This window comes from Nuphar pumila, chromosome 7 (genome assembly GCF_984573655.1).
Source record: "Nuphar pumila chromosome 7, dmNupPumi1.hap1.1, whole genome shotgun sequence".
Classification (NCBI taxonomy): domain Eukaryota; kingdom Viridiplantae; phylum Streptophyta; class Magnoliopsida; order Nymphaeales; family Nymphaeaceae; genus Nuphar; species Nuphar pumila.
The window spans coordinates 28522935-28544089 of record NC_143255.1 but is presented as its reverse complement, the minus strand read 5'-3'; the positions used below and the strand labels follow the sequence as shown (position 1 = coordinate 28544089).

At 37.1% G+C, this 21155-nt stretch overlaps 1 protein-coding gene across 1 annotated transcript in view; it reads left to right on the top strand.

Annotated features, from left to right (window-relative positions):
• Positions 1-21155, top strand: part of LOC149831670 (uncharacterized) — a 65627-nt gene that overhangs the window by 23053 nt on the left and 21419 nt on the right. Inside the window, exon 8 of the mRNA XM_090014055.1 lies at positions 19046-19159. Coding sequence (XP_089870181.1) covers positions 19046-19159 — 114 coding nt within the window. The remainder of the gene's footprint in view (positions 1-19045; positions 19160-21155) is intronic.

Below are 21155 nucleotides of genomic sequence, written 5' to 3'. Positions count from 1 at the left end.
TTTCCCATGTTTTGTGGACGTCTATGTGATTACGAAAAAAAAACAGGATTTTCTTTATTCGTTTTTCATTAAGAGGGTGAGATGATTTTTGGTAATATGTTTTGTAAGAAATGCATTTTTTTTTTGAAACAGTACAACCGGTGTGTTGGTTTGGTCACACAGAAAATGTGTAACACATGATCATTCTTAACATAGTGGGTTCTTGAATCGGGCCTATAAAGAAATAGAAAAGAAAAAGAAAAATTCCACATATGATGCAACTCGTGACCGGCGGCTAAAAATCTGAGTTCTTGTAAATTAAGATTTGGATTCAAATGTTCAATTTCAATAAGCGATTTAATTCAATGTATTTTATGAAAAAATATATAAAATAATATATATTTAACGATATATGTGTTTCATGGACTACACATTGACCTGCTATTAAAATTTGGTTTCTTGTGAAAAACGATACCTGTGTTTTGGTGTCAAGATTAAATTCTGTGATTTAAAGTATATGTTTATGAAAAATGATATGATAAAATCGGTAATTTAACCCCTATATGATGTGTTAGTCGAGTAGGCCAATTCTGCGTAGATACCAATAACAATTTAACCTATATTTTGTATATGTTATAAGTTCTAATGAAAATCGGCAACTTAGTCTTGCTTATGTGTTTTAAGTCTGAATTTTTTATTCAGTAAAATTATTGATTTATGATATATAAGGCGCATTCTTTTGATGATGATGTGCATTTTTTACCATGACCTACTTGAATTGTTAAGACACATCATACCTGTTATTTAATGGGCATGGCACGAATACTGCGCCTTATGGAATGGTGTGGTTATTCAAATAAGAAAAATTTACTTGTGATGCATGTTGTGATAGGCAAATGTATGATCAATCATGGTTTTAAAACTCGCCGAGTCAACTCGGTGACTCGGTTGACTCGGCTCGGCTCGGCCCTCCAGCGAGTCAACCCAGCAGGGTAAACTCGGCTTGCCTTGACTCGGCCTGACTCGGTCTGACTCGGCCTGACTCGACCGAGCTCTGGGATATTTGAAATTTGATTTTTTGGGTATTTCAAAATAACAGTTTAATAATAAATAATAAATTACAAGACAAACCAGTTCAAAGATACAATAATCTATTAATCTTTATGTGTTGATTAAACATATTGGCAAAAAAAATGATTCAAAGATCTAACAAAAAAGTGAAGCATACACGTATCGGTGCTTGTACTTCATGTTTTGGTGTTGGGTGCCTTTGAGTGTTGTTTTATGAACACATATTATGAAACAAAGTCTGTATCATTTTTGTATAAAGTCTGTATCACACCTGTGCATAACAATATGTACCATGTCATCCTTATTTTTTGACAGAAACACCCATATCATACCAGTTGTGCTGATCTTGTACAATATGCTTGTACATGTATCCATGTGACAACATTTCCCTTGGTCATAATTGGAATTTCTTCTGGTGATTCATTCTCTTATTGTTGTTTTACCTTGTTGCAACTAATTCAATCTGGCTTTTTATGCAAGATGATGTGTTGTTGTTCTCAATGAGGTGAGATCACTAGAAAGGATCAAAGGAAAGCTAACAAAAGCTAGGGTGTCTTCTGGAGAAGTTTAGCTGAAATTCCTAAACCATTCTATTTAGAAATTTGAGTTTAAGTATGTTTCTAGACTCAGTTACATGGGGCCTTCATTGAATACCAAAGACATGCTTGTTATGAAGAAGTTTCTTCATGTAACTTGATCTTTCCATGTGACCTTGTTATGAAGAAGTTTGTACTTTTTCTACTCTGAACTTGCAATTTTTTATTGTCAACTCTTTAGATTATATGTTTACTGAAAAACATGGTTTGATACAAATTATATAATTGTTTTTCTTTTAAAATCAAAAGTTAACAAAACCCGGTCCGAGTCACCGAGTTGACCCGCCGAGTCACGAGTCAATAAAGAACGAGTCGAGTTCCGAGTCACGGGTTTTAAAACCTTGTGATCAATGCATGATAGATGTGAATTGTTTATAGTGCTAAATGCATCATGATAAGAATGTGAGATACATGCATGTTAATTGACAAATGCAAAGAAAGTATGTGCTAACACATTGTTCTGAGACATTTTGAGTGTGATATTGAAATTGTGACTCACATGACAGTGAGAAATGCCATATGTTATGTGCTCAGGACATATGAAATTGAATTGTATTGTTTGTGCCACAAAGTGATGGCCAACGACTTTATGATGAGTCGAATGAAAATCATACTTGTGCCCAGTGGAGGCCATTGAAGTTTGCAAATAATGTTTAAGTACGTATGTCACAGGGATTAAGTAATTAAGAAAGTGAATGCTAATTCTCATGTTGCTTACAATGAGAGAGTAAGCCAGTACGATTGCCTCCGTGGGGTATTGTAAAGCACGGATGGTTGCTTCCCCAACCACAGAAATAGGAAATAGTTACCACTGGTGCCGCGGGGTGATAATGAATAAGGTTTCAGCTCAATGAAAGACTGATGTATCAGGTTGAGGGTGTTGTGTTTTCTCTCTCGATAAGTTTTGTCCCTCACCCAGGACTGAAATGGAGTGCAAGGCCAATGTAATAAGACACAAATTGTTTGAATGTACTCCTTGGTCGTGTCTCCGATCCAGATAATGTTTCTGTCGTACCTACAAAGATTGTTAACAAGAGGAACAAAAGTGTATTGCGCATTTAGTCAAAGCATATCATGCATCATTTAATAAAGACCACTTAAATGAAGGAAGTATAAGCTACTCATATCATAGATGGACGATCTACTGCATCGGTAAGTCATGCATATTATACATGATCATGCTTAAATTTGGAATTTAGTTTTTCAGTGGTTCTGTGAATTATTAATGCAATGATATTTGTTTATGTGAGAAAAATAATATTTCATGTATACTTGCTTCTATACATATGTACTTTGTCATTGTATTCCTACGGGGGTGTGGTTGTTGCCCCCCTACAAAATTACAGGCGCTGAATGATCTACGGGGGTGATGATACGGAGTTGAGGCGAAGTCAGAAAGTCAAACCCTTTCCTTTCCTAGAGATTGAATTTTGTTGAACAATACTTTATATGTGAATTGATATGTTCCTTTTTATAAAAATCCAGTACTAGTATGGTTGACTGATCCGTAACCTGCGCAAGGTTTTTGATTTTTTGGGTTAAAAGTCTTGGGGTGTTTTATTCTGTGTAAAAAATAAGTTGAGATATCAAATCTAATGAAATAACCAAAGTGATTGTTCAAGGTTAGTGAGTAGGATATCAGCGAAGTTCACTTGAAATGACCTCCTCGCGTCGTCACTGGTGTCGCTCCCATTGCCTCTCCTCTTCTGCGATTCACCCTTGAACCACTCTCACTCCTCGTTCAGGATGAATGCAGAATCAATCACATCACTGAATGTTGTAGGATCACACGAACTCGGAGACCGTCTTTCAACCCACGAAAGTACTTCACTGCCCTCTCCTTATCATCAACAAAAATGTTCGGGCAGTAAGGCTCCAAACTTTCGAATTTGGTGTAGTCCATCAAACTCATGTTCTCTTAAACTAACTCGAGGAACTGTTGCTACATACGCTCTCGGGCATAAGCAGAGAAGTAGGCATCCAAGAACTCTCTGAACGTCTCTCAGGAGATGTCCTTCACACCTGCGTACTTCACCCGTCGCAGGGTATTCCACTACTTTGCATCACCCTTCGGTCGGTACGTGCCAAAATCAGTCTGCTTGTCCTTGGGCACAGGCAGGACGTGAAACACTCACTTTATCTCCTCGACCCAACTCTCAGCTACCTCTGGGTCGACCTTCTCGGAAAAGGTTGACGGATCCAACCTTAGGAACTTCTCGAATGTGACTATGCCGGGGTTCGGATTAACCTCGGTGAGATGAACACACGTCGTCTGCTGCGTCGCCTGCACCTGGACGTGCGTGGTCACTGTCGTTGTCAGGGTGTTGATGGCATTTATAAAGAAATCCCTTTGCTCTTGCTAGTTAGCTGAAGCACCAGAAGATGAAGCTCGAGTATGGGTATACATCTATAACATGAAAAATTATTAAAAAATTATACCCTGATCAAACCTACCGCCTTATATGATTGATCTCTTCGAAAATTACAATCATACAAACACATCAAATTTTTAATTCACACATATGGAGTTAAATAAAATTATCCCTACGGTCAACGATGTTGAATTTGAGCAATTTCACATCAATAAGGATAAATGTACAAAGTAGCTCTTACTAGTGATAGAGACTGCTTATGGAGTGCGAGTCACGACTTTTTTTTATTAAAATACTATGTACATACTCACTATACTCACTGATATACATATATTTATAAATATATGCATATTAGGGGTATTATGGTCATTTCATGTAATATATTTTAGTACAATCCATTAGGGACTGAACACTCTTTTTAGTTTCTTTTTATTTTTCTTTTTAATTAATATAATCCATGTGACTGTTGGGAGGTCGGTCCAACTAGTCGTTGGATTGCCTCCCTTTATTGTAAAGTGAGGCTCTATAAATAGAGCCTCACTCCCTCTTGCATACGTATGCTTTTCCAAAGCATATTGTGAAGTGTAAGAATTCCTCTTTTTATTTTATGTTCTTGTGGGCTTTGTGCCTTTGTTCCCTTTGTTCCCTTTGTTCTACTGAGGAATTCATACTTTTTTATCTCTTTTGTGAGATTGTTGTTGGTCCATTAGAGACCATATTATATTTGTTCTCTTGTGTAGCCTCATTGGCATTGTATTTGTTCACTCTTTTTTCATTACATTTCTGACAGATCTAAAAGGGAGATCAAGTTCTTGATCGAGCTAGTGCCTGGCATGACACTAGTTTCACGCACGTTGTGTTGCATGCCACCTATAGAGCTGGTTGAGTTGAAGAAGCAGCTGCAGAAATTTCTTGACAAGGGCTTCATCAGTCCAAGTGTGTCCCCTTAGGGTGCACCTGTTTTTTTTTTGTCAAGAAAGATAGGTCTATGCAACTCTGCATAGACTACCGCATGCTGAATCAAGTAACCGTGAAGAACAAGTATCTTTTGCCTAGGATTGATGATTTGTTTGACTAGTTATGGAAGACAAAGGTGTTCTCTAAGATCGATCTTCGTTTCGGGTATCATCAGTTGCCGATCAGGGCAGAGGATGTTCCGAAGACTGCCTTGAGGTCTAGATACGGTCACTATGAGTTCTTGGTGATGCTGACTCACCAATGCCTCTGTAGCGTTTATGGATCTGATGAATCAGGTCTTCTGTTTGTGGCTGGATTTGTTTGTCATTGTGTTTATCGATGACATTTTGATATATTCTAAAAGTACGAAGGAGCACCGAGAGCATCTGTGGATCGTGTTGCAGACACTGAGGGAACATAAGCTTTATGCTAAGTTCTCGAAATGTGAGTTTTGACTTGATTGAGTGATGTTCCTCGGTCACGTGATCTCAAAGAAAGGCGTGGAGGTTGATCCAGCTAAGGTGGAGGCAGTGTAGTCTTGGGAGGAGTCGAAGACGGTTTCAGATATTAGGAGTTTCTTAGGATTGGCAGGCTACTACCGCCGATTCATTGAGAACTTCTCGCATATAGCTGCTCCTATGACTCGACTGTTGCGGAAGGGGATGAAGTTTGTTTGGTCACCTCGGTGTGAGGAAAGCTTCCATGAGCTGAAGAGAAGGTTGACTTCAGCCTAGTGATGTCTTTGCCTTCTAGGATGAACAGGTTCGTAGTGTACAACGATGCTTCGGAGACCGGACTGCGCTGTGTCTTGATGCAACACGAGAATGTCATCATATATGCTTCTCGGCAACTGAAGGTGCACGAGAAGAACTACCCCACGCATGACTTTGAGTTAGCGGCTGGTGTCTTCGCGGTGAAGATCTGGTGTCACTACTTATATAGGGAACAGTTCGAGGTCCTTTCTGATCACAAGAGCCTCAAGTACATTTTCACACAACGTGATTTGAATTTGAGGCAACACAGATGGTTGGAGTTTTTCAGGGACTATGAGTTCTCTATCACCTACCACCCTGGTAAGGCGAATGTAGTGGCAGACACACTGAGCAGGAAGACTTCAATAACAACAATGAGCTTGATCTAGTATAGTTGAAACTTGATTGAGGAGTTTGTCAGCACTTGAGGATATTCTTGTATCGTGCGCGAAACAGAGCGCACGATACAAACACTTAAAGATATGCTTAGAGCGTGCGTGCTGGATTGAGTAGAGGAGTGAGATAAACATGTGAATCTTGTGGAGTTTTCCTACAACAACTACCATGCTCATATTGGTATGGCCCCGTATGAAGCTCTGTATGGCAAACCAAGCAGATCTTCAGTATACTGGGATGAGGTTGGAGTGAGAGCAATGGAGTCTCTAGATACCATCCAACACTACTCAGACCAGGTGTGGTTGATCCGCCAGAGGTTGGTTGTGGCGCAGAGTAGGCGGAAGAGCTACATCGATCAATGACATAGGGAGACTCAGTTTCACCATGGGTGATCATGTTTTTATTCGGATCTCGCCTACGAAGAGTGTGTTCTGGTTCGGGAAGAAGGAAAAGTTGAGCCCTCGGTATGTTGGACCTTTCAAGATCCTTGAGCACGTTGATGAGTCAACGTACCATGTAACGCTTTCTCAGTTTTCTCAGATTCACGTCTTTCACGTCTCGATGTTAAGGAAGTATATGCCTGACCCCTCACACGTGATCCACTAGGAGGCGGTCGAGGTACAACCTAACTTGACAGAGAAGACTCCAGTGGAGATTGTGGATCGCCAAGAGAGGACACTGTGTAGTAGGACGATTCCGTTCATGAAAGTGCGTTGGCAACATCACGGACCAGATGAGTGCACCCGGGAGCTCGAGGCCGATATGCCTGACCACTACCCACATTTATTTGGTACGTTTTAATTTCACGGACAAAGCTCTTTTAAGTGGTAGTTTTGTAATATTGTGTGTTTTTCTATAGTTTTAAAAATTCTGAAAATTTGGCTAAGTATTTTATAAAGTTGATAGATATCATGAAAAATATCCTCTAATATAGGTGAGGTCAGTTGGGTCTGGGCGTGGCCCAGGGCCCACTGACATGACCAAAAAGAGGCGAATAATATTTGAGAAACTTTTTGCTTTTAACGTTTAAAATCAGGCAAAATTTGAAGGCAAAAATCAGGTAAGAATACCGTTAGATGCGTCTCGTAATTTTGAGAACACTAGTATTTCATTTTTTTGAAATCGGGTTATAGTTGGCTCAAAAATTGCGTTTTTCAAAAATGACCCGCCTCTATTTTTACCATTTTCTTGATTGGATCAGATCAAATCTGATCTGTTTGATCCAAGTTGATATGGATTTGGACCCAATCCAAGACCCATATTAACTAGGATCTGGTCCAGGTTGGATCCATATGGATTTTAGATATAGATTTGGATCTTGGATCCAGATCTGGATCTAAAATCTAAGTATAGCCAATTTAAAACTTTAAAGTCAATTTAAAGGTTAAATTAAGAGAGAATTCTGCTATGAGAGGACTTCTAGAGGGGGGAGACACCCTTTGGAATATTATAAAAAATAATTATTTAATAATTAAATAATCAATAATTAATAAAAATATTAATTAATTAAATTTCAAAATTTGTATTTATTGGATAAGGTGAACTCTACCTAGATAGGTGTTTTAGATAGATCTATAATTATATATATATAAAGATAATAAGTGGATAAATAGCTGAAGTTAGAGAGAGATAGAGTTCTACATTTGGTGGAACTCTATCCTCTAAAGGATAGAGGACTCAAGAGGGGATGCCACCCTCTCTATAGAAGACAAAAAAATAAAAAATAAAAAAATTTATAAGGGTCTAACTCGTCTCTCTCTCTAAGATTTCATTTTCTAGGGAAAGAGAGAGAGGGGGAGAGTGGGAAGGAAAAAGGAAAAAGAAAGAAAGAGAGGAAAAGAGGAAGAAGAAGAGGAAGGGAAGAAAAAATCCATCTTTCTCACCGATCGTCCATTGTTTTTTGGTCTTTTTCCACATTTAATCTAAGGTACGAGTTTCTCTCTAAGTTTTTACAGGAAGGAATAGGTAAAAAACTTGATTCATGTATGTGTTAGAGAAAAAAGGGAAATTTGGTTGCGTAACAACATATATTTTGGTATATGCTGTCACAGGGATTCGGCTAGCAGGAACCCGCGCCGGGGGGAGCCTCCGGACTCCCCTTTCTGCAAGGGCAAAAACTCTAAATCAAGCTCCACAACTCATCAGCTCGACCCCTCCCCTGCACAAATTATATATATATATATATATATATATATATATATATATATATATATATATAATTTTTTTTGCCGCACCCCCGCACCCAAGTTTTTTGAAAGTGCCGCACCCCCGCACCCGCACCCATGTGACATAGGGTATATGTATTGTCGATTTTAGCCGATTAATGTATTCACATCATTTATCATACATAAATCGATTTTCCTATGTGCGCAAATCTGGAAATATATGTAAATATATTTTCAGATTTGTTGACACATGATTCTTGATATTTTTCATGAGAAAAATAATAAAGACAACATGAAGTTAGGCTTCTCGATATTTTGTTCATGTTCATATGAATATTTATGAGATCTCTCTTTTCTGAATGTATTTCTTGCTCCGTGTGTGTGTGTGTGTGTGTGTGTGTGTGTGTGTGTGTGTGTGTGTGTGTGTGTGTGTGTGATGCCCTGTGGATTTTCGTGTGTCTGTTATCAAACTTATATTTTTTGTATTGATATTATTTTTCTGTATAAATAAATCTGCCGTGAGTTCAAGGTTGCTGCATAAATAAATCTGATTTTTTTTTCTCCTAATACTGATTTCAAAACTGGTTTTTATAGGGCTGTTATTAGCCCTGATATTACGTTTTCAAACTTGTTTTTTATAGGGCTGTTGATATTACGTTTTCAAAACTGGTTTTTATAGGGCTGTTATTAGCATTGATATTACGTTTTCAAAACTAGTTTTTATAAGGCTGATATTACATTTTCAAAATTGGTTTTTATAGGGCTGTTATTAGCCCTGATATTACATCTTCAAAACTGGTTTTTATAGGGCTGCTGTTAGCCCTGATATTACGTTTTCAAAATTGGTTTTTATAGGGCTTCTATTAGCCCTTGTATTACGTTTTCAAAACTGGTTTTTATAGGGCTGTTAGCAGGCTGAGTTCGTGGCCTGCAATAAAATAATCAGGTTTGTTAATGACCCAAGGGTGGATTGTTAATGATTTGGTCTTATTTTCTGGCCAACTGCTATATGCCGTCATTAGCTGAATTCACAATTTAATAAACCGTTTAATATTGTTTTTATGTATAGTTGACTGTTACTGATATGTATAACCATCTAGTTTACTGCTATACACATTAAAACAAATTTGCTGTTGTGCACAGCAAAAGTGTTTTGCAGATTTCATGCAAACTGTTTTGCGGTGATGACTAGGAAATCTGATTTGCCGAGTGCATACCAAACTGTCGGGCTACTTTTGCTTATCAAACTGGTTGTTATGCATAGCAAAATGATTCACTGTTATACAAATCTGTTTTCATTGTTATGCATGCGAACTGTGGCTGTCTTGCCTGTGAATGGTGTTGCTGTATGGATCATAAATTCTGTTTTGTCTATGCTGTTTTTAGGGTGCCTATAACCCTGCTGGATGCGGCCTGTTATAAACTGCATTTGACAGCGGTTAGGGCTAGCAGTGCTGCACCCTGTGTGCAACCATGTGGTGCTGTTCACAGCACCTTGATGTGCACATTGGCACAACATAGGCAAGTGGTTGATCGCATGTCATGGTGCTGAATGAGATAAAATACATTCACATATGCTGATTATTAATTATGTATGTTATTCATTCAATTATCATGTTGCAAAGTGCTCATGTCATACTCATTGAAAAGTTAGAAATTTATTTTGATGTTCGCATAAATATAATCATGTGCATGTTTGAGAGCTTGTGCATAAAATTGGATCATGTTAATGTATGTTGCAAGCATTTATTTGCATGCGTATGCAAATTGAATTATATGTTCTTTCTTGTTATGTGTTATTGAATGCGCATCATGAACATGATTTGACAAGTCTACGAGTGTTCACTAAGAATTTTGCATAAGATGCATATATCACTTGAGATGATTTTGTGGTTAGATGTGAACCACTGCAGGTCATGTGGGTCCGGAGCATGTGTTGCTCCAAAATTTGTTCTGGAATTATTGGCTTTCCAATTTAATTGCACCATAAAAAATGGTATTGGGCCCCGAATTGGGTTTTGTATGTTGATTTGCAAAACGATTCTTGTGCAAAGAACTTGAATTTGTTTAAAAAGTAAAAGAGGAAATCTTGGATGACAGTTTTGGAGAAACCGTGAGGATACTAGTGTTAAAATGTATATATATATATACCCGATAGGGGTATTTTTGTAATTTCATATAGTTGTTTTTAGAAAACAACTATTTTTATTTTTTGTTAAAATGTAATTTCTTTTTTTCTTTTTTAGTTTTCTTTTTTATATTTTTTAGGAACCAAAAGGGGCTCTGCGACCGTTGGGGGCTCCCAACGACTCTATGGGAGCCCCCTTTTGGGCTCTCCTTTTGAGGCCCTTGACCCTCTTTTTCTCTCCACTCCCTCTTGTATAAATCGGGGTGAACCCCTTGTATATTTGTATTCTTGAGAGATCTCTCTCTTTTCAATAAGAGGCTTTTTATATTGTTGCCTTCTTAAAGGCTTGTGCTTGCTTTGTCCCTTAGTGGACTTGTGATATTGACTCTTTTATTCATTGTTGTAAGTGCTTATGAGCACTCTTTGTATTTCCGCAATATCTCATTACATGGTATCAGAGACACTCGATTCTTGAAGGAAAAGTGTGGTTCGTGTATTTCATATTTTGTGAATTTCTTCTCACTTCTTGGAAATATCATGGAGGCAAAGATCGACCTATCTTTCAAGCTCAATGGAAAGAATTACATGATGTGGGCATCAACAATGGAAAACAACCTCAAAGAAAAGAAACTTTGGGGTTTTATCATGGGTACCGTTCCGGAACCTAAGCTTATGCTCACGAAAAACGAAGGAGGTCAAAAAAAGGCCCTTGAAGGAGATGCTCGCCTCAAGGCCATTGAAAATCATCAAAAAGAAGTGGAAGATTGGGAAAGCAATCACGCGAAAATCCTTGCGTGGTTTATGAACAATGTTGAGCTTAAGGTATGTTCTAATATAGCTAAATTTCGTCGGGCCAATGAGGCTTGGTCCTTTATGAAGGGTATGTATACCCAAAACGATCTTGCAAGAGCATATTTTTTGCAAGAAAAGATTAGAACCACCAAACAAGGTGATTCTAGCATTCAAGACTATTATAGTGCCCTAAACCCACTATGAGATGAATTGGCTCTTTTAGAGCCAAAATGGGTTTTTATGGAAGATATTGAATTAAGACAAAAACAAATGGAACAAGAACGATTGTTTCAATTTCTTTTTGGGCTACGTCCCGAATTTGAGCAAGTGAGATCCTCACTTCTCCATAGATCTATATTTCCTCCAATTGAGGATGTCATTGCCGAAGTCACTCAAGAGGAGACAAGGCTTGGCATGAGTAAACATGTTGATGAAGTGCTTGCCGTATCCAAACCCGGTAACAATATAAGAACCTATAAACCTCCTCATTTTGGGAAACAAGGAAACTATAATGGAGGAAGAAAAATGATTGTTTGTCATCATTACTATGAGCCGGGTCATATCAAACCCGCTTGCCCAAAGCTTAATGGAACCTTCAAGCCTAAGGTGGCCTCTCTTGAAGAAACTACCACCAAAGAAGATGAAGGCAAGAATAATGACCTCAAAGAGACTCTTGGGCAAATATTTATGGCTCTCCAACAAATTCTAAAAGCTTCTTCCTCCACATCGGGTGCGACTATTGCTTCTACATCATCACCCGGTACGTATTCTTGAATCCTTGACTCCGGAGCCTCTTTTCATATGACCCCCCATGAAAATGCACTTGTTGATGTTTGCACCAATTCAAAGGATTCTTGTGTCTCTACGACCGATGAAACCTTTTTAAAAATTTCAAGTATTGGCTCTTTTAAAGATTCTCAAAATTTTTGTGTTCCAAAAGTAAGCATTGTTTCCAAACTAAATTTAAACCTTTTTTCGGTCTCCCAAATTGCCGACCATGGATGTGAAATATCTTTCTTATCTAATGGTTGCTTTGTGTAGGATCTCCGGTCCGGGAAGCGGATTGGGCAAGGCCATAGGAAGGGAGACCTCTACTATATGGACCATCTTGATCTTCCTACAAATTATTTTTGTTCTTATGTCCAAGAAAAAAATATGGAAACTTGGCATAAAAGACTTGGTCATCCAAGTTATTCCAAAATGTATCTTTTTCCCTTTGGAAACAAATTTTGTAAGGAAAAAAAATTAGTTGCAAAGATTGTATTTTTGGAAAAATGAAGTCTATTCCATTTTCAACTAGAACTTTTCTTTCGTCAAAACCTTTTGAATTGGTGCATTCGGATATTTGGGGGCCTTCTCCGGTTATGTCTAAAGGGGCTATACTTATTATGTTACTTTTATTGATGACTTTACTCGGTATGTTTGGATTTATTTTCTTAGTCATAAGTCGGAAGTATTTAATTTCTTTAAAGATTTTCATAGAAAAATTCAAAATCAATTCCAAAGTAACATATCTACTTTGAGAACCGATTCCGGTGGTGAATATTTATCTCACGAATTTCAAAACTATTTAACCCAAAATGGAATTTGTCATAAAAAATCATGTCCTAGGACCCCTCAACAAAATGGCCTAGCGGAAAGGAAACATAGGCATATTGTAGAAACCGTTAGAACATTACTTGTTTCTAGAAATATTCCAAAGAAGTTTTGGGCCGAAGCCGTTCTAACCGCAACTTATCTAATCAATAGAATGCCCTCTTCTAAATTAAAAAATGCTTCTTTCTATGAAAAGCTCTTTAAACTTTCACCCGATTTCAATCATCTTCGTATTTTTTGTTGCAAATGCTTTGTTATATTGCATAAAAGAGATAAGTTGTCTCCAAAAGCAATTGAATGTGTTTTTCTAGGATATGGTGAAAATAAAAAAGGGTATAGATGTTATGATTTTAAAAATGATAAACTATATGTTTCAAAAGATGTAACATTTCTAGAAGAAGAGAATGATTTTGATAAAATAGAAGAAATAAATGAAATTGATTACATATTTCTATATGATCTTATTGATGACATACAAAAAGATTCCCTTGAAAGCATAGAAGATACATGTGAGGCGCCCAATCTTGATATAATACCCTCAAATGATGATAATGCAAATATGAATGTTTACTCAAGAAGAAATCAAGAAAACCCTATTAGTGCCCTCGAAAAATACTCTCAAATTTCTGAGTCTACTGAGGAACCACAAGTTAGACATTCTTCTAGAATATCAATACCCCCAAATAGGTTTGTATCCTATGATTCCTTAACGCCCAACTATCGAGCATGTTTAATAATCCTACATTCTTATTTTGAACCCACTCACTATAATCAAGCTAAATCTATACCACATTGGGTTGAAGCAATGCAAGTTGAACTAAATGCACTAAAAAAGGCTAATACTTGAGAAATAGTTAATCTACCTCCACACAAAAAACCTATTGGGTGTCGCTGGGTCTTCAAAGTCAAAACTAAAAGCGATGGCTCTTTAGAACGATATAAAGCCAGGTTAGTCGCTAAGGGGTACTCACAAGAATATGGAATTGATTATGAAGAAACATTCGCTCCCGTAGCTCGAATGACCAGTGTCAAGACTTTAATAGCTGTCGCATCAACCAAGAAATGGCCTATTTATCAACTTGATGTAAAAAATGCCTTTTTAAATGAAAGTTTAAGTGAAGAAGTTTACATGGATCCACCACCCGGAATTAATATTGAGCAAGGACAAACTCTTCGACTTTTAAAAGCATTGTATGGCCTTAAACAAGCCCCTAAGGCTTGGTATGATCGTTTCAGTGATATCATGATAAAATTAGGATTTCACTCTTGTTATACTGACACTGCTCTTTTTGTTAAAAATGCAGGTACTAGTATCATAATATTATTACTTTATGTTGATGATATGATTATCACTGGGAATGATCAAAATAGTATTATTGATGTTAAAAATATGTTAAAAAATAATTTTGATATGTCTGATTTAGGTTTTCTTAGATACTTTCTTGGAATTGAAGTTGGATATTCTTCTCGAGGATATATTTTGTCACAGATGAAGCTTGTTGCAGATATATGTTCTAAGTCTGGGATTTCTGATGATAAAAAATAGAGACTTCCGAGGTTATTAATGCCAAATTACGGTTGGAGGATGGGGTTTTTCTGGAAGATCCCACACCCTACAAACAACTCATTGGGTCTCTCACCTACTTAACCATCACCAGACCAGATATCACCCATGCGGTTCACTCAGTTAGTCAATTTCAGCATGCTCCTACAACTGTGCATATGAGTGTTATTCTCCGGATCATTCGTTACATTCGAAACACCATCAATAAATAACTATTTCTATCATCCTCTTCTTCCTTGAATTTTCTTGCTTATACTGATGCAGATTTGGGAGGTAATCCTAATGATCGAGTCTCAACTACTGGTTTTTGTGTCTTTTTAGGGGACTCTTTGATTGCCTGGCGATGCAAGAAGCGGCAGAAAGTTTCTCTATCATCTACTGAAGTTGAGTATCGGGATATGACAACCACAACAATGGAACTTGTATGGCTTCACAGTCTGCTTAAAGACATGGGGGTTGATATTACCGAAGCTTCTAAATTATGTTGTGACAACAAGAGTGTCATCTATATTGCAAGCAATCATACCTTTCATGAGCGTACCAAACATATCGAAATGAATTGCCACTATGTTCGTGACGAATACTTACGAGGAACAATTGCTTTACCGTATGTCACTTCAGAATATCAGTTGGCGGGCTTCTTTACTAAAGCTCTTCCGGCTCCCCGCTTCATGTTTCTTCTTGGCAAACTTTCCGTCATTTTCCCGTAAAGTTTGAGGGGGGGTGTTAAAATGTATACATGTATATATACCCGATAGGGGTATTTTTGTAATTTCACACAGTTGTTTTTAGAAAACAACTATTTTTATTTTTTGTTAAAATGTAATTTTTTTTTTATTTTTTAGTTTTCTTTTTTGTATTTTTTAGGAACCAAAAGGGGCTCCAACCATAGAGTCGTTGGAGCCCCCAACGGTCACAAATGTGACCGTTGGGGGCTCCCAACGACTCCATGGGAGCCCCCTTTTGGGCTCTCCTTTTGAGGCCCTTGGACCTCCTTTTCTCTCCACTCCCTCTTGTATAAATAGGGGTGAACCCCTTGTATATTTGTATTCTTGAGAGCTCTCTCTCTTTTCTTAAAGGCTTGTGCTTGCTTTGTCCCTTAGTGGACTTGTGATATTAGCTCTTTTATTCATTGTTGTAAGTGCTTATGAGCACTCTTTATATTTCCACAATATCTCATTACAACTAAAACTCGGTGTGCGATTGTGCCCCTGAACCTGATGTGGTGGTTCATCTCCTAGCCACGGTTTTAAGGAGATTTCGGCAACTTTGCCTAGGGGTGTTGTTGTTGGCACAACTGTTATTGGTATACCAAGAAAGTGACATCAGTGTATGCTGATTTTTCTATTGTTCCGATATTAGATGTTGATTTCTAATGTTCCGATGGATGGTGCTGATTTTTTATATCGGCTGAGGAATAAGTGTGAAACCAGTAATAAAATACAAATTGTGTGTTAAGCTACAACTGAAAACCTAACTTGGACTTTGGGAATTGTTGTGCCCGTTTTGATTATTCGCGGGTTTAATGAAAAGTGGAACTAAAATTGTGTGCTTCTAATAAAGACACATAAAAAAAACTTTAATAATAACTTAATAACTTATTCATGCACGTGCATTGAATTATGCATCTTTACTGTTATGCATTAGTTCATGCATTCATACTTATTCTGTCTCTTATGAAAATTGTTATTGCATGATACTTGTGTTAAATGCTTGAATGGTAAATTAATTATGAAATTGTTGTTATATTCCTCTGAATTTATGCATGAATTTGGTTTATGCCCTTTTCTTTCTGTTTGGATTTTTATAAGAATTCGTAAAAGAAACTCTGGTTCTTATCCTATATTTCAAAATGTTTTTCAGGACCAGGAGCTTAGTGATGGGGTGACTGCTATATGGAGCTTGCGAGTTTGCGTGACATGTCCTAATGTTTTTGACAGAGTGGCTCTATGTTAGAGACTTTATTTATTTTTGTTTTTCTGACATTCATTTTATTGGTTAATAAAGTTGGTTATTTCTATCGTTGATTTAATGCACGATCTCTTGTGGTTTGGTAGTTATTAAATCTGTGAGATCTCGGATCTTTGGGTGTGGTTTTCGCAATTGTTTAAAAAAAAATATAGTTTTCACGAGGATAATTTAGGGTTATTCCAAGAGGTTCATCTTACTTTGATTTATGAAATAATCTAGATTCAAGGGTAAGTGATTGGGATATCACCAAAGCTTACTAGAAATGATCGGATGGGTGTCATGTACAACTTATTATTGCAAATAATAACTGAATGAGTCATGCATAGGTGAGATCTTAGTCGGTAGTGTGCAACATATTTTGCAGATAATAACTGAATGCTTCATGCGTAAGTGAGATTGAAGTGACATGAAATGTGTAAAAAATATGGCCTATTGACTAGAGCATCAAAGAAATTTGTCCATTGTAGACTTACACGATTACAAAAAACTAAGCAATAAAAAATATGGTGCCTTTATCAACATTAACATAAGATAGATGGAGTCTTTGTGACACGAACACCATTTTCGCCGCTTATCCTTGGTGACATGACCGGACCTACGGACATGGGCATTGACCAAGTTTACCGGAAACACTATATGACTCAGGGAAGCACGCTTCCTTAAAATGCGTTTCGGAAGCGCAAAACATGTCGCTTCCGAAACGGGTGGGGAAGCAACCATTTTAAATGGGAAGCACGCCTCCCCACTAATGGGAAGCTCGCTTCCCATTAGTGGGAAGTGTGCTTCCCGTTAATGGGGAAACTCTCTTCCTAATACCGGGAAGCGAGTTTCCTTTTTTTGGGGCTTGGACAGTTTTAGCCTTTTGATAATTTTTTTACTGAAAAAAATAAAAGATTGTTTTTAAAAGGGTAAAGTAGTATTTTTTGGTTCTTGTAAAATATCAAAAACAAAAACCCAGTAGGGTTTGGGAATCAAAATTCCCAAATCCTACCCTCTCTCTCGCTCGTTCCCTCCTCTCCGACAACCTCCATGGATGTCTTCAGGTACTCTCTCTCTTTGTCTGTCGCACTCTCTCCATCTCTCTCTCCCCCCTTTCTCTCTCTCCATCTCTCATTCTTTGACTCTCCCTCTCTCTCCCCGTCTCTCTCTATGACTGTCTCAAAATTCCCAAACCCTACCCTCTCTCTCGCTCGTTCCCCCCTCTCTGACGACCTCCATGGATGTCTTCAGGTACTCTCTCTCTCTCTCTCCCCCCTTTCTCTCTCTCCATCTCTCATTCTTTGGCTCTCCCTCTCTTGCTCTCTGACTCTTCCCCTCTCTCTTTATGACTGTCTCTCTCTCCATCTCGCTCTTTGTGTCACTCTCTCTGTCTTTCTCTCTCGCTCTGTGTCACTCTCTTTGTCTGCCTCTCTCGCTCACTCTCTCTGTCTGTCTCTCTCGCGTACTTTGTCTTTCGTTCACTCTCTCTGTCAGCATTGTTCTTTTTTTTGTTTAATTTGGCTAAAGTGGTTGGTCTAGTTCGTGTGATGCACTCTTTCTTAGTTCAGTTTGTGCTCTGATTAGGTTGTCATGTTGGATCGTAAAAAATACCTAGTTATATGAATCCTTATCTTTTCCTTATATTAATTTTTTGCATTTTGAGATAAAATCCAACGAATTTGATAGTGTGTATTGTGTGTATCCTGTATAATGATTGTTCTCTAAGCTGATTTAATGTTCTATTATTTGAGAATTTGGATGCTGATAGCAATTATCATTTTTTAATCTTGAATTATGATTTTTTCTTGTTGCAACAAGAATATGAATTATGAATTTTTCTTGTATTATTTATTAAATGCTTACAACAAGATGCATTTGTTAAATGGTTGCACTTGCATATACGATTCAATTTTGATATTAATAGATGAACTTTAATGTCATCTACTCATGTTTATATTTTGGTAAATTAGTATTATAATTACATTTTCACTTCCCTTTCGATTCCTATTCGCTTTCTCAAATCCTAGGTCGCTTCCCTCTTCGTTTTCCCTTTTAATCCTGGTTTGCTTTCGGTTCGATTCTTAGGTTGCTTCCGGTTCGCTTCTCTTCTCGCTTCTGAGATTCCTGGTTCGCTTCAAAGTTGTTCTGTGCTTTCCGCTTCCTAAAATTTTAAAAGTGGTTTGCTTCCCGAATCGCTTCTTGCTCCTGCTTTCTCTACTGACAACTCTACCACTAACACATACAAATATCATTTTAATATTTTTAATAAAATTTAACTACTTTTTAATACTATTTCAATAACAATGTATTTCAAATATTAAAATATTGAACAATAGTTTTTATTGATTAAAAATTAAAAATTCTGCATCCTTGTGTCCTATTTTTCAAAAGTTTGTCGAACCTGTGCATCAAGTCTGCATCATGTGACCCACTTTGTGACATAGGATGGAGTGTACAACCTTACATATAGGGAGCTAAATGCTTTTTTTGAAACTCTGAAACATGTTATTCTATGTAATCTAGAGCTATGTTATGGCAGGATATAAATTTAAATTGTGACTTCACAATTTCTTGGCTCACTTTTGTGTTATAGCCTCCAAGATCATGTTTTAGCTTTTGATTATAAATAGTTTGACAATGTAGTTTTAATAGATTGATATGTTTTCTGTTAGCAAAAAATACTCATCTGTCCTGAATCTGATATGTTCTTTTTTTGGTCCAAATTAGCTGATTGGTATTCAAGAGAGGCTGCCACAAAGACACTAAGGCAGCTTCACGCTGAGGATGATGATGAAGAACAGTTTCAAGCCGACCTTCGAAAAGCTGTACAGGAGAGCCTTGGTCAGTGTTGTTTTAGTAGATATTGTAGCAGCATGTTATAATTATTAATTTTTTTCCATGGATGATGAGAAAAGTGCCAAATATATTGGGGAATGAACTTTCTTTGGCGATATGAATGATTCCCAGCTATTTTTGCATTATTCATGACCTATGTCGACTTGGTAAAATGAGATGCATATTTATCTTATGCTGTTTTGGGGAGTGCAAAAAAACATCCTGTTGATCTTGTCTCCTACAGTGGGATATAGCGGCAGGAGAGACATAAAGCTAGGATGTCCTTTATTCTGATGTTTTGTATTCATGCATTCTGAAGTATCTGTATTTTATAGGGCGTACTGCTTGGATCAACGTCAACTTTTACAAAACTATTTCGTTTGTCTAGTTTTTCACATTGATTGCACCACATGTATTAAACTGGATATGTTCAGTGCACCCAGGTTTTTTGGAAATGGAGCATGTTTCTTGTTCACCTTGTAAGCTAAATTGATCGATTTATCCAACATTTACACTTCCTATCGAGCTTGTCTTTATTTACATGGCCAGCCATTTTGCCACAAATACAGAACACAAGTTGCAAACATTGCAAGAAACGGAGCAACTGGCAAATGCTAAAATTCATAGGTCGACTCATGATATCTGTTGTAGAAGTGATGTAAGCTCATATACAATGGGAAAATTAATAGACAGACTAAAGAATATTACGTGAAAAATAAATAATGAAACTATTACAATAGGAAAATTAGGCAATTAAGAGTGGAAGCAAAAGCTGAACAACAACCATATAATCAAACTCGACAAATACACACTAAATCTGATGCTAGAAGCCTAGGAGAATGTAACGACCTTCTAAATTTTGCAGAAATTTTTTTATAAATAAATAATTTTAAAACATTGCGAAAAATATCCTAAGAACCCAGGGTACATTATAGATTTAATATATAACCCAACAACCATTCCAGACATAGAATAAAGCAAACCATAAATTGAAATTGAATTTATTTTAATTAAATAGTCCCTATTGAGGGTTTACATGGTTCTCCAAAACAAAAACTCCCCAATATTGTTACAACCCTGGCCACCACATCATAACCCTCGCTCCTTCCATCAAGTTGGTCCCTCCATCACTGTGCCTCCATACCTGAAAAAGATTTTTAAAAACAGGTAAGAACCGAAGTTCTTGTACGAGACCCTGTCAAAATTCAACAGTAAGGAAATTAACATAAACCAAATCAAACACTAGTTTAAGAAGACTCAACAAACATTATATGTTCAGAACAAGCTTTCAGTAAAAGTAGTTCACTTTAAACAACCAACAATTTTATGCTAAATTAAACATTTAAGGATGCATGAATTAATGTAAGATGCATGTTCTTAATGCAAAGAATTAAGTTTTCACTTATATTTAACCCGCGAATATTCAAAACGGACCAAATTCTCAAGGTTTAAGGCAGTTCTCAGTGGTAACTTAACATACAATTTGTATTTTATTTATTGGGTTCTATACATGTTCCTCGACTGACATCAGAAATCATCACCATCAATCGGAACATTAAAAATTATCACTTAATATCAGGACGACAAAAAAATCAGTATCTATTGACGCCACTTTCTCATTATACCAATAACTGCAACGGAGTCTAACAACACCACTCTCAGGCAAAGTGAGGAAAGTTTCTTACAACCGTGGCTGGGAATACGAACCACACATCGGGTTCTTGGGGCAAACAATGCACACGGTGTTTAGTATCCTTACGGTTTCCCGTGACCGCCGTCCAAGGTTTCCACCTTTTCATATGGCCACCAAGAAAGAAAATTTATTATACTGTTTGATCTATTTTATCATTTTTAATCAATTAACAGTTATGCAAATCAACATGCAATAACATATTCGGGCCCTTGCCCTATCAATTCAACAATGTAATTAATTCAAAAGCAATACTAAAATAGTTTTGCAATGCATTTACAATTTATTACTGCATAAGCAACACATGCTCCT